Source organism: Perca fluviatilis, chromosome 22, assembly GCF_010015445.1.
Source record: "Perca fluviatilis chromosome 22, GENO_Pfluv_1.0, whole genome shotgun sequence".
NCBI classification, from domain to species: domain Eukaryota; kingdom Metazoa; phylum Chordata; class Actinopteri; order Perciformes; family Percidae; genus Perca; species Perca fluviatilis.
Genome location: NC_053133.1, coordinates 16702217 through 16720092, shown reverse-complemented (window position 1 = coordinate 16720092; position 17876 = coordinate 16702217). Strand labels below are relative to the sequence as shown.

At 42.0% G+C, this 17876-nt stretch overlaps 1 protein-coding gene across 1 annotated transcript in view; it reads right to left on the bottom strand.

The window, feature by feature from the left end:
- oxsr1b (oxidative stress responsive kinase 1b) overlaps nt 1-17876 on the bottom strand; it is a 48809-nt gene that overhangs the window by 24677 nt on the left and 6256 nt on the right. Inside the window, exons 2-3 of the mRNA XM_039790207.1 lie at nt 15218-15330; nt 6801-6909 (exon numbers count right to left, since the gene is read on the bottom strand). Of these exons, the coding sequence (XP_039646141.1) occupies nt 6801-6909; nt 15218-15330 (222 nt within the window). The remainder of the gene's footprint in view (nt 1-6800; nt 6910-15217; nt 15331-17876) is intronic.

Genomic DNA, 17876 nt, shown 5'->3' with positions numbered 1-17876 from the left:
TAACATTTGAGGTTACAAGTTCAACTGTTGCTTTGTCTTCAGTTGCCCAGGCTGAATGGAGAATGAGTGGAGCTCTGCTCTCTGACCTGGCAGGTCACCATGTCTCCCTCAGCCTGGCTCCTGCTGAATAAAAGGAGCTCTCTGGATGAAAAGTCAGACTGCTGTCAGTGGATGATCTTTTCTGTGCCACTTTCCACAGGATAAAGAACATCTTTCTGAAAAGAGGTTCAGTATTTGCATTCGGTATGGCAGAAAATTGGGCGACACGCTGGTGAATGGGGACAAAGCAGAGAAGCTAAAAGAATGCCACTTGCCTGACAAGCTGTATTGTGCTGCAGTGATACACAAACACACTGCCACACTGTCTGTCCCTCTGTCACACACCCTCAGACACAAACACAGAGCAGCACTTAAACATAAGCTGGAAATGGCCTGAAAGACTTTCCTAGATACAATTCCAGGACTAGATTGATTGTGTTTTACCAATGGTGCCAGGCTAAGGGTTCAAAGACATCTATTTGCTCGATCACTTTAAGATGTCTTTGCCAGCAGAACTCAGCAGAGCTCAGAATTACCCAGAGGAGCAGACGATGACGGGCCACCTGAGGCTAGACAGTGTTATTGCAGAGTGTCTTAGACACAGCGAGACACAGAGACAGAGTGAGAAGAGAGTGAGGGACGGTGGGTTCAACGGGTTTTTTGTGCAGCAACATTGCACTGCAGAAAATGTGATTCAGCAGCAGTGAGGAAAAGAAACAAACCCATTCAAAGAGAGGACTGATGAGGAAAGGTGGAAAAAGCAGCCTAGATGTGTGTCTGAGATAGTGCATAAGTAAATGAACTGGAATGAAGGGAGAGTGCAGCCTCATGTCTCTGATGTGACAGCTCTTTGAAGCTCATTGAGAAAAGGCAGCTTGTTCTCCACACAGGGTTCCCTCCTCTCGCAGTGCTTCTGTGCTCAGTCTGATGTTCATCTCCTTGTCTGAAATGGCAGGAGGGAGGAGAGGAAGTGACAGGTGACAATGGAGAAGGTGCTAGTGAACAGAGTCACATCTAAGTGAGGGGGAGATGTAGTTCTAATGAGCCAACAAATTTTGGTGCGATTACATGAGGAAATGCCATAAAGAGCTAATGTGCGGGAACTTATCCTTGCTCACTCAACTGGATAAAAGTTACAGCCCTGCTTTATCTATACACCATTAAAGGAATAGTTTGACAGTTAGGGAAATACACTTATTCTTGCGGAGAGTTAGATAAGAAGTTTGGTACGGATGTCTGTAGATAAAGGTGGTATCGACCTTCTTATTTATTTTTTTGTTATTCAATCTAATGGCTAAATGTTATTTATACATTTAAGTTATTGTTCAGTAAACAGTACCGTTTTTTTAAAGAGTTGTCTGGGGTCAGTTATTCCAATACAGCAAATACCCAAACACTTCATCATTCCAGTCTGAAGTTACTTATTGCAGCTTGGGCATTGCACTTGACAATGCAAGTTTGTCAAGTCAAATATCCTATATGGCTTTAATAGAAAAATGTATTGTGATGCATCATGATGAATCGAGATATCGAATCGAAGACCTGATAATCGTAATCGAATCGGGAGATCACCTCTAGAAGAAATTATACAAATTAAAAAAATCCTACTGTAAAGAAAAAAAAAAAATCCCTACCTATCCCTTGCTGCCACTGAGAAAAAAATGTAAAAATAAAATACATTCCCTATCGACCCATGATTTCAACTGACAACCAAGCAATTTTTTCTTTATGCCTAATGTGCCACTGAGGGGAGAACATTATTACCACACACACACACACACACACACACACACACACACACACACACACACACACACACACACACACACACACACACACACACACACACACACACACACACACACACACACACACACACACACACACACACACACAATGCCAGCATTGTCAGCCTCTTTTAAATTAATCTGATTGAACTCTTCATGCCTCATTAGGTTGTTTGAACATGCCGTACACTGACTGACAATTTAACAATACAAAGATTCACTTTGCTTGGGGAGGACTGCGGCTTCCAAGACAAATGTCACCTGCTGGCCTGGTTTGAGCGGTGCCAGCGGTCCAAGCCCCTACAGAAACAGTTTATACAAATCACAGAGGATAAATTAAGTCTTGACAGTTTAGTGCACTGTAGAGCATGCAAAAGCTAAGGAAAATGCCAAATCTTCAATTCAGTTGCATGCTGGATTAGTCAAATCTCTCTCTCTCTCTCTCTCTCTCTCAATATTTCAAACAAAAATTGTCGAAGTGTAAAAGCCATGAATTTAACTTTACTTCATCCAGCAACATCGCCTTTACAGTCTTTTCATTTTCCTGGTCAGAGCAGGAGGGCTGACACTGAGTGAGAGGATGAGAGAGTAAAAGGGGGTAGGAGGGAGGAAGGGGAAGTGGACGAAGATGAGAGCTGGTGCCAACTGTGTGAAAGGCCGATGGGGAATGCCAAGCAAAGTTGGATGGGGAGAGGGAGGGTGGGGCACGGGAGGGGCATAGGTGGTGCAGAAACAAGGTGTAGCAGAGAGGATTGACAGACTGAAAGATGCCATTAAAACTTTTACTAAGGTACCGGTACACAATTTTTTAGAAGGAAAGAACGATATGCCCACAGAGGTAATGTTGCATGTTAGAGTTTCATTATTTTAACACTATGTTTGTTAGCATTCTGGCAATAATTGATATATAATTGAATAATTAATCATGATGTGACAAATCCACTGGCTCCAAACTGGACAAAGTATTTTCATATGCTAAACTGAAACAGTCAATAACAATCTGCCTTTTTAGCTGGACTCCACTCTTGAGTGGCATTCGATTGAGCTCGGCAGCAGGGAAGTTGGTCGGTGAAGGTTGCACATTAATCTCCTGGGAACACATTCCACTGCTTACTTTGGCCTGACTCATATTCTGGCCCAGTGGGTTTCACTGGATGTCTCTGAAGTTTATTCAGTCAGTGACAGGCCATGCGGCGCTCTAATGAAACAGTTGTTCATATGTCACATTCAGAACAAGGATTTCCTGAAAAGCCCTGTGCCTACTGCGCACCTACCACAAGCAATTTTGGGCAATTTTTTTCCAATGTTTGAAATTGGAGGCATTTACATACACAATCACACAATTCTGATCGTGTTTCATAGGGCAAATGCCTTGAATTTAGGGGGTAATTTTTCCCTTTGCTGTCGATTATTCTTGACTGCCTACCACAAAACTCAGCTTAACAGGTTTGGCCTTGAACTGATTTGCCAGAAAGGAGGGCCGTCTTGATTGAAGACATTGGGCCCTATTTTAACGATGTAAGCGCACGGCATGAAGCGCATGGCACAGGTGCGCATGGTTCATAGGTGTGTTTTGGGGCGTAACATGCAATAAACCTATCCGTGTCATCTCCCATTCCGTTTAAAAGCCAGGCGCGTTCGTACCTTGGCGCGTTGCTATCATGATGGCTGTGGAGAGTTCTAGCCCGACAAGGCTCCTCTCCTTAAACTGCATGTCTCTCTTAGTTACGCTGTTATAGTTCTAGACTGCCGGGGGGGACTTCCTTCCTTTGACACACTGAGCTGCTCTCTCCTCTCCCTTTCCATTTGTGTGCATCCCTTCCCAGAAATGCTTGTTACTAACCTAGCACTGGGGAGTTTACTCCCTGGAGTCCTTATGTTTTTTCCACCCAGCATATTTCCTTGGACTACATTGGCACCAAGATCTTGGTTGCAGCTGTCGCCGTGGTCCTGCTGCACTCCCTGCTAAGCTCTGCGGGGCCCTGCAATGTCATGCTGCGTCCTGCTGAACCCTGCTGCTTCCTGCTACGTCGATCCATGCTCTGCTGTGCCACGCTACATCCTGTAACGCCCTGCAGCACCCTGATATGATATGAACTACTACGACTACCTTTTGAAGTCACTATTCCATTATTAATGTGACTATTATTACCACTGTTCATCACATCCCCAACCGGCACTGTCAGACACCGCCTACCAAGAGCCTGGGTCTGTCTGAGGTTTCTTCCTAATAGGGAGTTTTTCCTCACCACTGTCGCACTGCTTGCTCTTGGGGGAATTATTAGAATTGTTGGGGCTTTGTAAATTATAGAGTGTGGTCTAGACCTACTCTATCTGTAAAGTGTCTCAACATAACTGTTGTTATGATTTGATACTATATATAAAATTGAAATTGAAAATGATTTGCACGGTAATATTTTTATTTGTAATCTTTTGCATGTTTGTGTGCTGCTGCGCTTCCCTGTGTGTGTAACAAGCATAGTGTGTGCGCGCTGTGCATAAGCCTAGGCGCATTTTACTAATAACAATGAAATGCTGCGCTATTGACTTCAGACCAGGTTTTTGTTGGTCAATGGCGCAATCACTTCCCGCTGCCTCAAGATAGCAATACGCCAAGATTTCACCTGAACACACCTCCCTGTGAGACCAGCACGCCCATGGGAGCAAAGATGGAAATTGACAACTGCGTCGGTCTTAAACTAGCAAAGACACTTCCGTCGGGCTTTGCTCTGTGCCGGGTGCAAGATAGGGTCCTAGGCATTTTAGAGCTCTACTCATTTGGATGAACAACATATGACACCAAGTCAAAAATAAGACACAGGATGAACATACCTAAGAAGCACTGCCAATTACTTCCTATTAACAATTTGTCCGAGACTAGTCAGGTTCAGTCTAGTTGTTATTCAAACTCCTACCACTTGAGTGTCAGAAGGCAAATGTTTCAACAATTTATCTATTTTTTAAGTACTTCTTATCTTTGTATCTTTTTTTACTCTTCTGCTTGCTTACTAGCTAGCTAGCTAGCAAACTCCAGGAACACTTGTCGTATACAGAACAACTAAAAAGGCCACAAGCTGAAACATGTTGGTCTGACAATAAAGTTGTTCTTTATACTTTATATCCAAATCATTACATATGGAGTTAAGGTCTTACAGCTAACTGAGATCAGTGGGAGGCATGTCCTGTGAAGTCGGCCTGTTGTCACTGCCTCACACCAATTTGTAATACTATTTTTGGGTTTATCTTTCTCATATATATATATATATATATATATATATATATATATATATATATATATATATATATATATATATATATATATATATATATATATTTATTTATTTTTATTTATTTTTTTTACGAAAAAATTATTATTTATTTATTTAACAAGATAAACTACTCCACAATTTTTCAAGATAACAAGATAAACTACTGAACTATTATGCTGCACTGGTATCTGCCAATGTAACATGAGTGACATACTTTCTATGTTGCCAAACCAGCGTGATCTAGTACTACAGTATGTGGTGGTCTAACAACATTCTTCTCTATTAGGAATGAGACCTGCACTTTAGGAGTATACATGTCAGTGCTTTGTCAGATCAACCGTCAAACTGTTACAGTCTTTCAACAGCAGGAGACACAAGACAAGACAGGAGTCGGAGGGTGAAGGTTTCTTACGCTCCATCAAGCCAGAGAAGCAGACAGCGGTTGGCCTTCTTCGGGGCCGGTAGTGATGGTCTATAAACCCGACCTCATTTGAGGTCTGTCTCCATGGCAGACGTTGCCATGGCCATCATTTAATTACTCCGCACAATAAAACTCAACATCAAGGGCCTCTGTTTAACTAGGATAAGAGGAACGCAAGAGGCCATTTTAAGTGGTGTCAGCTCCTGCTGGGATGCTGGCCGTCTGCTCAAGCGTCGCTTGGCGGGCACTGTGCCCCCGCTGGGCCCAGCTGCAAGGCTGATGCCAAGCGGCTCATGACTCGAGTGTGTCTGAGGGAGCCAGGCATGCCACCTGGGCACTATTGGTTACAGTGGGACGCTGTTTACATAGGGGGCCTGAGAGGAACAAGTGAGGGTGGAAAGAGAGTGGAAATGTTTAGTGTGTGGATGTATTATATGTATGATGTATGCTTGTGCTTGTATAATCAAGTGTGTGAGACTGAAAGCAGGATGAAGAGAGAAACAACTGGCAACTTCTTTGACTTTTTGTAAACAGAAGACCATTGCTCTTATCAGGGTATCTTCATCGCTGAAGACCGTGCTCGTTGCTTTTCAAATGTTTGGTACAGGACGCCTTTATCTACATTCGGTTTGTGAGCCCTCACAGGTCTGCTGCAAAAGCTCTTCTCCCTCAAAGGCTGATCCAGAACCACAAATATTTAAATACATTTGCTGGTGAGAATAAAAACGAACAAAACAATCAGAAGCAGATGCAATTGCTGCATCTTGAGGTCTTTCTCTCCATGGTGGCCTCCTCTTCATGCTCCTCTCACTAGTTAATTGCAGCGCTGCCACATGGGTGCCATGATGCCAGCCTGCGGGCTGTTATTACCTCTGCCCTGTCATTAGCTCCTGCACTGTTTCTGAGTTAAAGCCCGGAAAGAGCTGCGGCTCACATGGGACACAATGAGGATCAGTGCTGTCACATTCCCTACAATCACAGTTAACATCGCCGGCAGCAAGTAGCCCAGCTCTTCCTACTGCTCTTCTCTCATCATGAGGGGCCCTGCCAAACATTCTGGACCCCGTTGATATGACTAAGGCCAGAAGTATATGCCAAACCAAATCGTATTTGATGTGTTCACAAAGCTAATCAAACAGCGTTTTGCTAGTATACAAAAAAAATGAGATTGATATTTTTGCCTGTCCAGGATCTAGACATTCAGATGGAAAGGCAGAAGTCAAAAGCAGTGTATTAAAAGACAGAGGATGGAAGAACAAAGCCTTGGAAGACACATGCACTTACCACCACTGAGCAGCTTCATGACCAGCCACAGCTCATCCTTTACAACAAACGAGGTGTAGTAAGACACAATGTTGGGGTGGTGACACTGGCTCATGGCCTGAATCTCTTTCTGTAAGAGAGAAAGAAAAAAAACAGAGAGACAGCGTGCAATTAATCAGAAATGTACAAAGCATTAAGATGATCAAATCACAGACTGTTTATTTGCCATTGATCTGAGAGAGCTGGTGTAATCTGACACTTTGTCCCATCATTATGTTGTGGAAATGGATTTAAGTTTTATATCAGAGCCACTGTATCTTTATTAATGTCATTTTTAGTCCCACTCCTGAAGCAGCAAGCAAACAACCAATTTAGAGCAGTTGGGGTGGTTGTGAGCTGACCAATGAAACAAAAAATGTACCTTTCCTTATGTTTTCATCCATGACAGATAATGCCTTGTACCTAACTATTCTCATCTGGCCTCCACAAAAGGTTGTGAGAGAAGTCTGGAGGAAATAAACCAGAATAAATGCCTATGCCTTTAATGCTGCAGCTATTCTTGAAATTTAGTGTGATACTCAAGATCTAAAATGACGTCAGTAGACAAAAGATAAATAGGCTAGGTCAATATACGTATATCTACGGGGAGCAGAAAACCGCCCATACTCAGCCCTATAAGCTGTAAAAGCTTTTCTGTTTTGTGTTTGTGTGTGTGTTTTTTTTTTTTTTTTTTTTTTTGTGTGTGTGTGTGTGGGGGGGGGGGGGGGGGGGGGTGTTTGTGGGGTGTGTGTGTGTGGGGGGGGGGGGGGGGGGAAAGCAGGAGAGCTGAGGTAATGCTGGCACAGAAGTCTAATCCATCACTTCAGCAACAGTCCTCAAGTTATTTGATAGACAAGCTTCCTAAAACAAAGAAAATCTGGCTGACTTCAGAGTTTGGACCACTGATTCACAGAGGTTTTGCTTCCGTGTCTGCACTTACTTGACAAATGACTGGACCGGTGACTGGAGCTCCATACTAATGCTCAGCATCTCGGTTTTTGTTGAAATTATTACGTATACAACTGCTAAAGAGAGACCTAACTGAAAAGGTATTCATCTGTAAAATCACAATTCCTTTGAAAACTCAAATACAGTCTAATCTAGAGCTGAAAGGAGAAGTTGATTAAAAGTCCCATGGCATGACAATTTCACTTTATGAGGTTTTTTACCATTAATATGTGTTCCCCCAGCCTGCCTATGGTCCCCAGTGGCTAGAAGTGGCGATAGTTGTAAACTGAGCCCTGGGTATCCTGCTCTGCCTTTGAGAAAATGAAAGCTCAGATGGGCCGATCTGGAATCTCCTCCTTATGAGGTCATAAGGAGCAAGGTTACCTCCCCTTTCTCTGCTTTGCCCGTCCAGAGAATTTGGCCTGCCCATGAGAGAGAGACATCATGGCTTGCAAACTAGCAAAGTGGCAGTTGGAGAAGGCTACACCCCCACCCTCCACCTTGCCCCCCCTCTCTCCTCCTCAATAGCTACAGACACAGAAATGGCACATACTAAGGAAAGCTCATTGTGGGACTGGCTATAGTGGCTGTAATTCTGCACCAAGGCTGAATTTCAGGGAAGAGACTTCAGATACAGTATTAGGGGACCACTAAGGCCTATATAAAAGCATCCAAAAAGCAGCATGTCATGGGACCTTTAATAGATTAGTAAAATTGGGCTTTGGGGAAATTCTGATGAACCTTTTTGAACATTTTCTAATATTTTATACACCAAACAATAAACTGATCTATTGTGAACTCAATCAGCAGATTAATAGACAATGAAATGAAACAAGTTGCAGCCCTAGTTCAATCATGAATGACATCCCTGCTCAGTGCCACCCTTGGGTGACATATAAACTGCCATCGTGCAGAATGTATTTTACAATAACAATCTTTCATGTGAACATTTAATTTACATTAAAAAAAATAGGTAAAATATTTGAGAAAATACAATTATTTGATATCAAACACACATCTAAGGAGTGATCAATGTCAAAATCACCTATATGTGTCGAGTACAGAGAGGTCCAGGGTGTGTTGTTTACACATTGCATCCTATTATGTATCTTACCCCTTTTCCCAGTGCGCTAAGCAATGCTAAACATGTGCCAGATCTGCAGTATCTCTCTATTGGATGCACTGATGTTAAATCAATATCGACCTTCTCATCTAATTATGGGTGTCACCACGAACGACCATATATTTCCCCAAATTTCAGAGTCTTATTTAAAATAGATATTGAGCGTTATACAATGACAGGTGCGCCACAAGCCGGTCAACTGAGGAACCTTAATAAGCTGAAAACATTTGTTAAAGGCATTAATCAATATATGCTTGTGGGTCAAAATTTAAGCCTGATGTTCCATCAGCATAAATCCTTAGCTTACACAATGTGCATTAGCAGCAGTATGCCTCTGTTGCAGAGTCATCACTATTGAGCCTGTAGCCTTTAGTGAGTGCCTTCGCCAAAAGAGGCTAGAACAGGCAGGTGACATCATGATGCCATCAGAAAACACTTGACAAAAGAAGGTTAAGAACATGAGCCGAGTCATAAAAAGGGTGGATACAGACAAACCGTCATTGGACCATGACAGGTACAGGCGTGTTTAAATGCACACAGATCTGTACAGGACAATAGTGTAGGAGAAAAGGTGCAGTGTCAAAAGGTTTCAGAGCACAAGGTTCCATTCAGATTGACCAGCAACAACCTTTTGACGAACAGGTGAGACGACACACCATTTTGCTTCTAAACTGAAGTTGGTTTTGATTATCAAGCAGTCCAATAACTTCCAGTCTGTCGGGCCAGACGGCGAGCTCTGTGGGTCCTCTCCCATATCATTCTTTCTCTGGACACTACAGGCTGAGAGAGAACAATAATGATATAGCCTGTTGGCTGCTAACTGGCTTCAGTGGAGCCGAACCCCCCTCTGTTCTCAGCAGTGGAAGAGGAAGGCCATCACAGCTCTGTGGGCCAGGGCAACCCCAGAAAAGAAAAACAATGGGATAACAGGGAGGATATCGTGCTCTGGCAGTTGGCAGGTTTTCCCATCTTTTTTCAGCAGACAATGTGTGAATCAGAGAGACTCTTTGTGTGGATTAGGTCACTGTACAGTGGAACTGTTCTCATCGCTAAAAGCCATTGGTGTCACTTCCTTCTGTATAACCTTCAATGTAGCCATTGACATTTGATGAAATGTTGCTTTGGGAAAATATGTTTGCAGGACATCACAACTAAGAAACAATTTAAAGTATTTCTGCATGATGACATCTGCTGTACAATCTTGATGTCATAATCATTGAAGGTACATCATTCACGTACTTCATGTAACTTCCCCTGCATGGAATCTAGCCATCTAGTCATTTTTTTGTTGGCCACTGCATGGCATGTGGAACACATGGGTCTTGACATCAGTTGTATTGTATGGTGATCTTCACCAAGAGATCCATCCAAGCTCATCCAACCAGTCCAGGACACATACCAGTCTTTTTTTATTTCTTACAGCCTATTGTCTCTTCAATTAAATATTTTTCATTTCATTTTACTGGCAATTGTAACTCAAACTGCATAAGTACAGGCCTCAGTGGCACATTTCTACATGTAACTATGTCTGTTAATGTCAAATATGACAAGTGCAGATCCTCTTTTCACCTGGTTTCTGTTTTAACTACAGAGTGAGACCTCTTTTCATCTTCTTCTTCACTACTATCTTTGATGGCACTCGCACATGCTCAGTAGCTCAGATGTAGAGCATGTCAGCTAGCTAACTCTAGAGACCGTAAAAGAAAGCCTGTTTCTTCAACTTTGGTCAGTTACAAGGCAGGATTAGCTGGGAGACTTCTAAATGAGGGTGCACATGTAAGTAGTTCTTTTGTAGATTATGGTGAACTTGTGTGTGTTGTAGCAGTGCTTTGCTATTGAGAACGACGTGCAGGCGGCTAGCGTTAAGCATCTACACGCTAACGCTTTACGAGCTAACGGTTGTGGTTAGCCAGCTCATTTCGGACTGTGACGTCACAGTCCGAGCCGATTTTGAACAGCTCACTAGGAGACTGAAGGCAGGACACATTCAGAAAACGTATCTCACTCAAAACAGCATGGATGGATTTTTTTCAAAAGTTTGTATGTGTGTGGAAGCACCTGAGACACAAAAGAACACCCCAAATCCCAGAAAAAGTGATTTTTTCATAATATGGGCACTTTAAACCATGAAATATAAAATTGTCATCATCATATACCATTTCAACCAAAGATCCAAATATGAACAGAAACTGGGAAATAGTTCTTCCAAACAGTCTTACTGTTGGCCTTTGTGTTTAATTGTGGTTGTTGCGATGACCTCATCCTAATACACAAGGCATTCAGAGCTGTTTTATTGGAACCATACAACCAGTAAACCACAAGTGACACACCCGTCTGCAACCACACACAAAGCCACCTGCAACACAAATTTCAAGTTTCAAGTTTCACTATCCAATGATTACATTTTGGATTTATTTTTAAGTGACTGATGACAGCAGCAGAAGAAACACTTATGGTAACCTGCGTAGGACACCATTTAATAATGACTGACCATCTGTGTTAAACTCATTAGCATAGTATATGTGCATGAGTTAGCTGTATACTGTACAATCTACCAGAAGGGATTTTTTTTTAACAATTAGGCTTTAGAAGAAGAAGAAAAAAAAAAAATCAGGATGATAAACTACATGCTATTCTACTAGTCTTGCTTCGTTATTTAACATACAATATTTGAATGCCATTATATAATTAAAATTCAATTTAACAAGAAATATGAATGAGAACCCAACAAGAAACAGCTTTTATATCAAAATGAAATGATATTGTCTACCTTATAATGTTAATGTTGATGTCATTATGCACACACCTGTTTAACAATAGTATGCCAAAAGATTGACATATTTTATTTCAATCTTAAGTAAAAGCCTTTGGCATGAGAAGGAAAAGTGTGGTTAACTTTTTTTGTGGAGGGCCAGCAGGCACACGACAGGCCTAAAATTCCATTCAATAACATTAGACCAGACATCCATCCCCTTCTTTCTCCCATCTCATAAAACGCTCTCTCTCCCCCCAATGGAAATCACATTGGTTTATAGAGTCAGTGACCTTTGACTGATATCTCTACATGTCAACTCAAATGTAATTGATGTTTGATAACACTTTATAATAACCCTAATTATTAAATGGTAAATTGAGTTAATTAAACTTTAGTTAAGTTATTTTACTGTTAATAATGAAATTATTTATAATAACAATAATAATAATAATAACTAATTATTAATAATGTTAGAATTTGTTAATTTGTGTGATTAGTTAATGTAATATAAAGTTAGTGTAATATACTGCAATTAGATATTATTTCCAAATTGTTCAGCCCTATTAAAAACCCCTTGAGTAAGTTTAGCTTGCATATTCAATACAGATTCTCCAGGTAATAGACCAGTCCACAGCATGTATGTTTCTATATTAGGCCAGATCTTTGCAGTATCTCTGTGTAGGAAACTGAGCAAAAAAATAAATGACCTATTGTCACAAACTGAATACAGTGCTGGGTCACAAACTGGTGCCACAGAACCACACTGATGGCAGACACACAGAGAAGCCACTATAGAAGCAATGTTACGTCACTATTAGTTACTCAGAGCCTATCACACACTCACGATGACCCAATCTCACTGCAGCACGCACACATAAACCCACATGCGCGAAACTACTGAGGGACGGAGACACTGCCAATGTGCAATTGATCAGGAAACTTGCGAAAATGTGATCTTAATGCTGAGAACACAAATATGCCTCTGAATTAGAGGATGGATACCTGACCGACAGCACCCGACGGGCCGGGTTCAGAGTCGGACAGATATTTAGAAATGATGTTTGGGTTGGGCTTGGTCATATCAGCGCAATAAGGCATTGACCATTTTAAATTTAAAACAGCTTATTATGTATTAGGTAATGCGCACCTGTATTAACGTGCGCTTGTTGCCCCGTGTGCGCGGATGCGCTCATCTGTTGACATTTCCGAATGCCTTCCTACAGTTGCTTAATAAAAGCGGGCTTTCCACACAAACAAACGTACATGTGTCATTAGTTTGAGAAAAAAAATAAGAGATTTTAACTGTGTCAGGCTTGGGTTGGGCTCGGACATAAATATCTTAATGCCCGTTGGGCTCGGGTCGGGTTCGGTTACTGCTCTGTTGGACGCGGGCCGGGTTCGGACAGAAAAATGTGGCCCGATCCGCACTCTACTCTGAATCACTTCCTTTAGCGCCATTCAGAGTTCCTATCACCTAAACACTCAATATCTTTCTCAGGCCACTGTGAAGGTGTTTAAAGATATTCTAAAGCCAAAAATCGATTGGTATTTTGTTGTAAACCAGTTATTGCCACATACGATGACTCATCAAGTTTCAAGAAATAATTTAAACAAATAGTTGTGTAATTATGCAACAGAATATTCAAACTGCATCGAATAGTAAACATACCTCCTTATCTGATCTAGCTTCAGTCACTCAAAAGCGCTTATCCATCAAACTGCTGTGCCAGGAATAACTACAACATACCACTGCATATGGAGACACAGGAGACATGACAGATCATTGCTTTTCTGACATTAAATAATTTCACAGGTAAGATTAAAGACCTGCTTCTTGTGGCATCGTCTTTTAAAGCTGCTTCTTTAGAGAAGCAATCTGGGGTCAATTTAATGCTTCCTTGCCATTTAACCCAGCAGGCTGTGGAATTGGGGGGAAAACCACAGGCAGGAAATCCGACCTCGCTGTATTCCATGTGACCGCCTGCTCCAAGAATCCGCGAGCAGCATTCCCCTGATTCATCCTCCAGAAATCGTGGGGAAGGGTTCTGCCTCGGTTTAGTATTGCCAGTGAGTAGTGTGAAATCTGCTAGTAATCTCTAGAAATGATCTTCAATGCACACGTATAGGCTTACACAATATTTATTTCCCACTGGTTACTTTCACAGACTTGTGGATGAGAACAGGGAGCGAGGACTGGAAAAAGCCATCAATCACATTTCTGGTCAAAGTCAGCAACAGCTCAATTCCCACTATCAGAGCAAAAACTGACACCTGGTGTATGCTCTGGAAAAAAAAAAAAGGGTTACTGACAGCTACCATGCGATTTTGTCCTAGACCGTGCCCAAGCCAAGTAGTTTGACATTTTTCCCTGATTTATAGCTATAAAAAAAGAAAAGAAAACACAAGCCACAAACCACACCTGATCATCTCTATGTGCAGGGAAGAGCTTCATATAATCCTTTCACCGTTGAGCTAAATTGTAAACCACGTCATCATACAATAAATGATGTGGCGAGCTGGGGTACAAGATTGCATTGAGGGTATAAAGACACCATACAGCCTTCGGGAAGATGTCCCACAGGGGTCTAATTGTTTCCTGGCAATAAGTGGAGTCCTCCTTCAGAGAATCCGGAGAACTAGAATAGTGTTTGAAGTGACAGGGATGATTGGAGGAGGGCTCGGAGAAAACGAGTAATGAAAAGCAGAGGTAAAACTAACTCCATCTACAGACCACAGAGACAAAGCCCTAAATGAAATCTCATGCTGTGAGGGAGTCGATCCCTTTGATCACACACAAAGAAAAGTAACAAGGTAACAAAAGTGTTCCAAGGCCAACTGAAATCACATTTAGTCGTCCCTTTTCGTAGTCAAAAAAAATGTCAATGTGTTTTTTAAATGTATTGTTCATTGGTTTTTAATTGTTAAATCAAAGAAACAAGGATGACTTTCGGGGAATATTAGGAATGGTCATTTTTCATCTCAGTCGGCTGGAGGGGCGTGTCAGTTTCTGTGTTTGATTGACAGCATCTGACAGGCTGCTGAGTGGTGGTGTTACGCCGTAGAGAACGAGAGACAAAGTAAATAAACTTGCGCAGTAGCCTGAATGTCATCGGCAGACAGCGTGTTGATACTGGTATTGAAGAAGGAGGACCGCACCAGCATCTAACTCGACCGACGTGACATTTGCAGGTATGTTTACACGCTGTTTAATGTGCTGTGGCTGAGCAGCTACGTTAATTAGCTATCAAGCTTGCAAACTGACGCAAGCTGTGCACTTTCCCCCACTGAATGTTTGCTTGGTTGCTCGTTCAACAAGCTACGGTGCAGGACAAGACGTGTGTTCCTGTTTCTGAGTTTGATAAGAAGGAGACTTTTGCAGGAAAGGATCTGTGGCTCCTGTGCGTTGTGTAGCTGCTGTCTGGCTCAGTGACGTCTGCTCTGTCTATGATAGAACGTTAACTGCTATATGTAAGATTTGATTGGCTGTAGCAGACAAAAAAGAATGCAATTCAATATCAGCTGGACTTTCAATCTAATATGCATTTACTTGGCAATGCTGTGTGCGTGTCTTACCAGCAGTTCGTCCATACTGGTCTGGCACTTCTCGAGGTTGATACGTTTGATGGCCACCTTCTCCTTGCGTGGTAAACAGTAGGCTGCTTGAACCACTGCTGTGGCACCACTCCCTAAAACACACGGGAAAACAACAGATTATCACGTTGATTATAATTCTATATAATATTAGTCATCTCAGGCATTACAAGATTGTCAGTGATGTTGTGGAACCCAACTTTGGCTCCTAAAGCACATTCATTTGAGATTATATTAACATCCTTAGGCTGTCCAGCCTTCTTTTTTTAGTTGTTTGACCCTTCCCACCCCCTGTCTACACCCAAAAATAATAGCTACTGTAGGATAATAAACCTAACTTAAACTAAAAGTTCAAGAAGGTTAAGCAGACTTGTGCTTTGACAGTTCATCCGATTTCTCTTTGGCACAGTTTAACTGTCTGTTCATCAATTATGAATCAGCTTTCCCAAATCCTGCCTGATGAAGCGGGTCTGATTGGGGCCGGTGACTCTGCTAAACGAGACATCCCCAGGAGGCTTCAGTAAGAGGTTTATGCCACAGAGGACCAAAGCTTGGTACTTATACTGTTCAGAAAGTTCCCTCTTTACATCCTTGGCACAATTTGAAGATCTTGTTCACTGAAAACCGGCAATTATTCTTTACAGCACCGACACCACAATCCAGAACATGGCGGTAGCTCTAAAACCAGGAGGATTCAAGGATCCAAAGGTTTACAAGTCACATACAAGTAATACAATTTAAAAAAAAAAGGATAAATACAAATGAAAAACAAATGTATGCATTGCAACTGAACAATATTGCTGATCAATACTACTAATCAATACTTTTTCATGTCCAGTTTATAGACTTTTTAAGACCTGAACACTTTAAAATCAGTATTGGATCATAGCATCAGTGGGAAGTCTAACCACCACAACTACTATTTTGATGTAGAAGCAAACAATACATAGATTACAAACTGATTAAATCTTAAATCCTACAACAGTGGGCTAATCTTTATTTTGAATAACGTGTGATCATCAGAGCAAAAGCTTTATTATCCTCCCCAGGAGAGGTACGCCTGCCGTTCCTGCTTTGTGTAAACACACACACACACACACACACACACACACACACACACACACACACACACACACACACACACACACACACACACACACACACACACACACACACACACACACACCACACACACACACACACACACACACACACACACACACACACACAGCTGGGAACCCATTGTCCTCTGGCAACAGGCTTTGGTGAGTCGGCCTGCCATCCAGTAAGCTTTTCCTAACCTCCTGTGCCCTCTTCTTAGCTATGCCCAAATATTAACAAAGTGCTCATTGTTTGGAGTTTTCATTGAGCCAGTGGAGTATGGAGGTTTCAAAAGGGCTATATTAAAGAAAAAGAAATTATTTTAATTAAGAAGTAAAGCCGTCACTGGAGATGTGACCGCTTTTTATTTAACCGTTTTCATTCAGGATAATAATGACTTCAGGCTATATGAGAGAAGCAGAGAACAAAAAAGCATAAACCTATTCAATATAGCTGAGACTGAGATTAACTACAAACTCTTGATCTCTAAAATAATCCAATAAAATTGCAATTTCCTTGTAATTTCCTGTAATTGATAGACTGCAACGGTCACTTTAATCACCATGAGTCGTATACTGTGTGTGAAAGCCTACTTCCTACAGCTGCAGTGGGTGCCACCTATTGACTGGCAACCTCTGATGATGTGTAGTTGGCCTCGCTCAACTCTCCAGCGTCCAAGTAATCATAGATCACACCACCATTGCGCAAAACTAAGGGGCTGAACAGAGCTGTAAATATATCCTCCAGCCCCTTCCCACCACCTCCACCTCCAGCAATACCAAACAAACCTCTGGAGGCTGGCCAGTGATGTGCAGCACAGCCCCAGCTGGACCACAGGGAGCCAGTTGCCCTGTGCACATTGGAGTGTAAATTCCTCCAAACAAATAAACAGTCAGTCGTCAGGGGTGGCTGGACAAGCTGGAGAGCATAAGTGCTTGTGTGTGTGTGTGTGTGTGTGTGTGTGTGTGTGTGTGTGTGTGTGTGTGTGTGATTGGGGGGGGGGATTTTCTTGGGTTTGCAGCAGGCAAGGTCAAGGGGCACCAATGCTCTGCAAGCCAATTAGACTGAAGAAGCCCAATCTACCAGCCTGTCGCAACCTTGACTTAATATAGACCTGATGCTCTTTGATATTTGCTACTTCTAAGCTTAGCACAAGGTCTTTCAGCCTAGAGTAGTCATGTCTCTACTATTGTAACTAGTTACATGATTGTTCACTAGGCCTTTGAGGTTTTAAGCAAAGCTGTAAGTTGAGTAATTATGCTATGATGCACATACGTCGGTCTTATCTTATAAAATAAGCCACACATCGTCACATCTCTGGCATCATCCTCACCTCCCTCTCCATCCGAATGGGAGGAAGCAAACAAAGGAGTCATCCTCACAAAAGGCAAGATCTGCAGTAGTAGGCCAACATCTAATCTGTTCAACGGTCTGGCACAGATATAAAGGCTGCATATCAAGCAGTAGGTGTGTGTTTTTCTTTTTTGTAAATTACTTAATAAATGAACAGATTACAAACAGAACAGCAGTCAGCTCTTTA